The sequence below is a fragment of the Trichinella spiralis genome (assembly GCF_000181795.1).
Source record: "Trichinella spiralis strain ISS 195 chromosome Unknown Scfld4789, whole genome shotgun sequence".
Lineage (NCBI taxonomy): Eukaryota > Metazoa > Nematoda > Enoplea > Trichinellida > Trichinellidae > Trichinella > Trichinella spiralis.
Genome location: NW_003531728.1, coordinates 1 through 781, shown reverse-complemented (window position 1 = coordinate 781; position 781 = coordinate 1). Strand labels below are relative to the sequence as shown.

The 781-nt window shown below is 38.4% G+C and overlaps 1 protein-coding gene across 1 annotated transcript; it reads left to right on the top strand.

Moving 5' to 3' along the window:
• Positions 1–442: 442 nt before the first annotated feature.
• Tsp_14421 (histone H3, embryonic) lies at positions 443–781 on the top strand (the record flags this gene model as incomplete). The annotated part of the gene is made up of 1 exon (XM_003367128.1): positions 443–781. A coding segment is annotated over exon 1 (339 nt), but the record flags the coding sequence as incomplete, so codon positions are not given.

The window sequence follows — 781 nt, the reverse complement described above, 5'->3', positions numbered from 1 at the left end:
AAGCTGTTAGCAAGTACAACAGTGGAAGGTAAACTGTGGTTGCCCAGCATATTAAGTAAATATAATAACCCAACGGTCCTTTTCAGGCCACATTTATTTTTATTCAAATCGATGAAATTCAGTAAATAAAAATTATACTTTTGTTAAAATATATTTTTCACGTACATAAAGGTAATTTTTACCAGTTAACCGAATGTTTAAGCATTAATGGGATACTGTAAACTAATAAGATTGTTTATAAAACATTTGAAATTATTGTTAAAAACTGTGTAAGCTGAAAGGGGCAAGGAAAAACCTCCATCGCAAATCGTTTCCCGCCTTTTTCCCCAGCCAATCATTTTTGAAAACTCAGTTGACCACTTACAGTTAAAGGTCAATTGCAGTTATGTATATAAAGAAGTGAACATTTATTTTGCTCTCAGTTGAGAGTTTTCGAGTAAAAATGGCGCGTACTAAGCAAACCGCTCGCAAAAGTACTGGTGGAAAAGCCCCACGTAAGCAATTGGCCACTAAAGCGGCTCGGATGATTGCCACCAATGCTGATAGAGTAAAGAGACCACATCGCTATCGTCCAGGGACAGTGGCTCTTCGTGAAATTCGGCGTTATCAAAAAAGTACAGAACTGTTGATCAGAAAGCTGCCATTCCAGCGTTTGGTTCGGGAAGTTGCTCAAGATTACAAAACTGAGTTGCGATTCCAATCGTCAGCAGTTTTAGCTTTACAAGAAGCGGCTGAAGCTTACCTGGTTGGCCTGTTCGAAGACACAAACTTGTGTGCTATT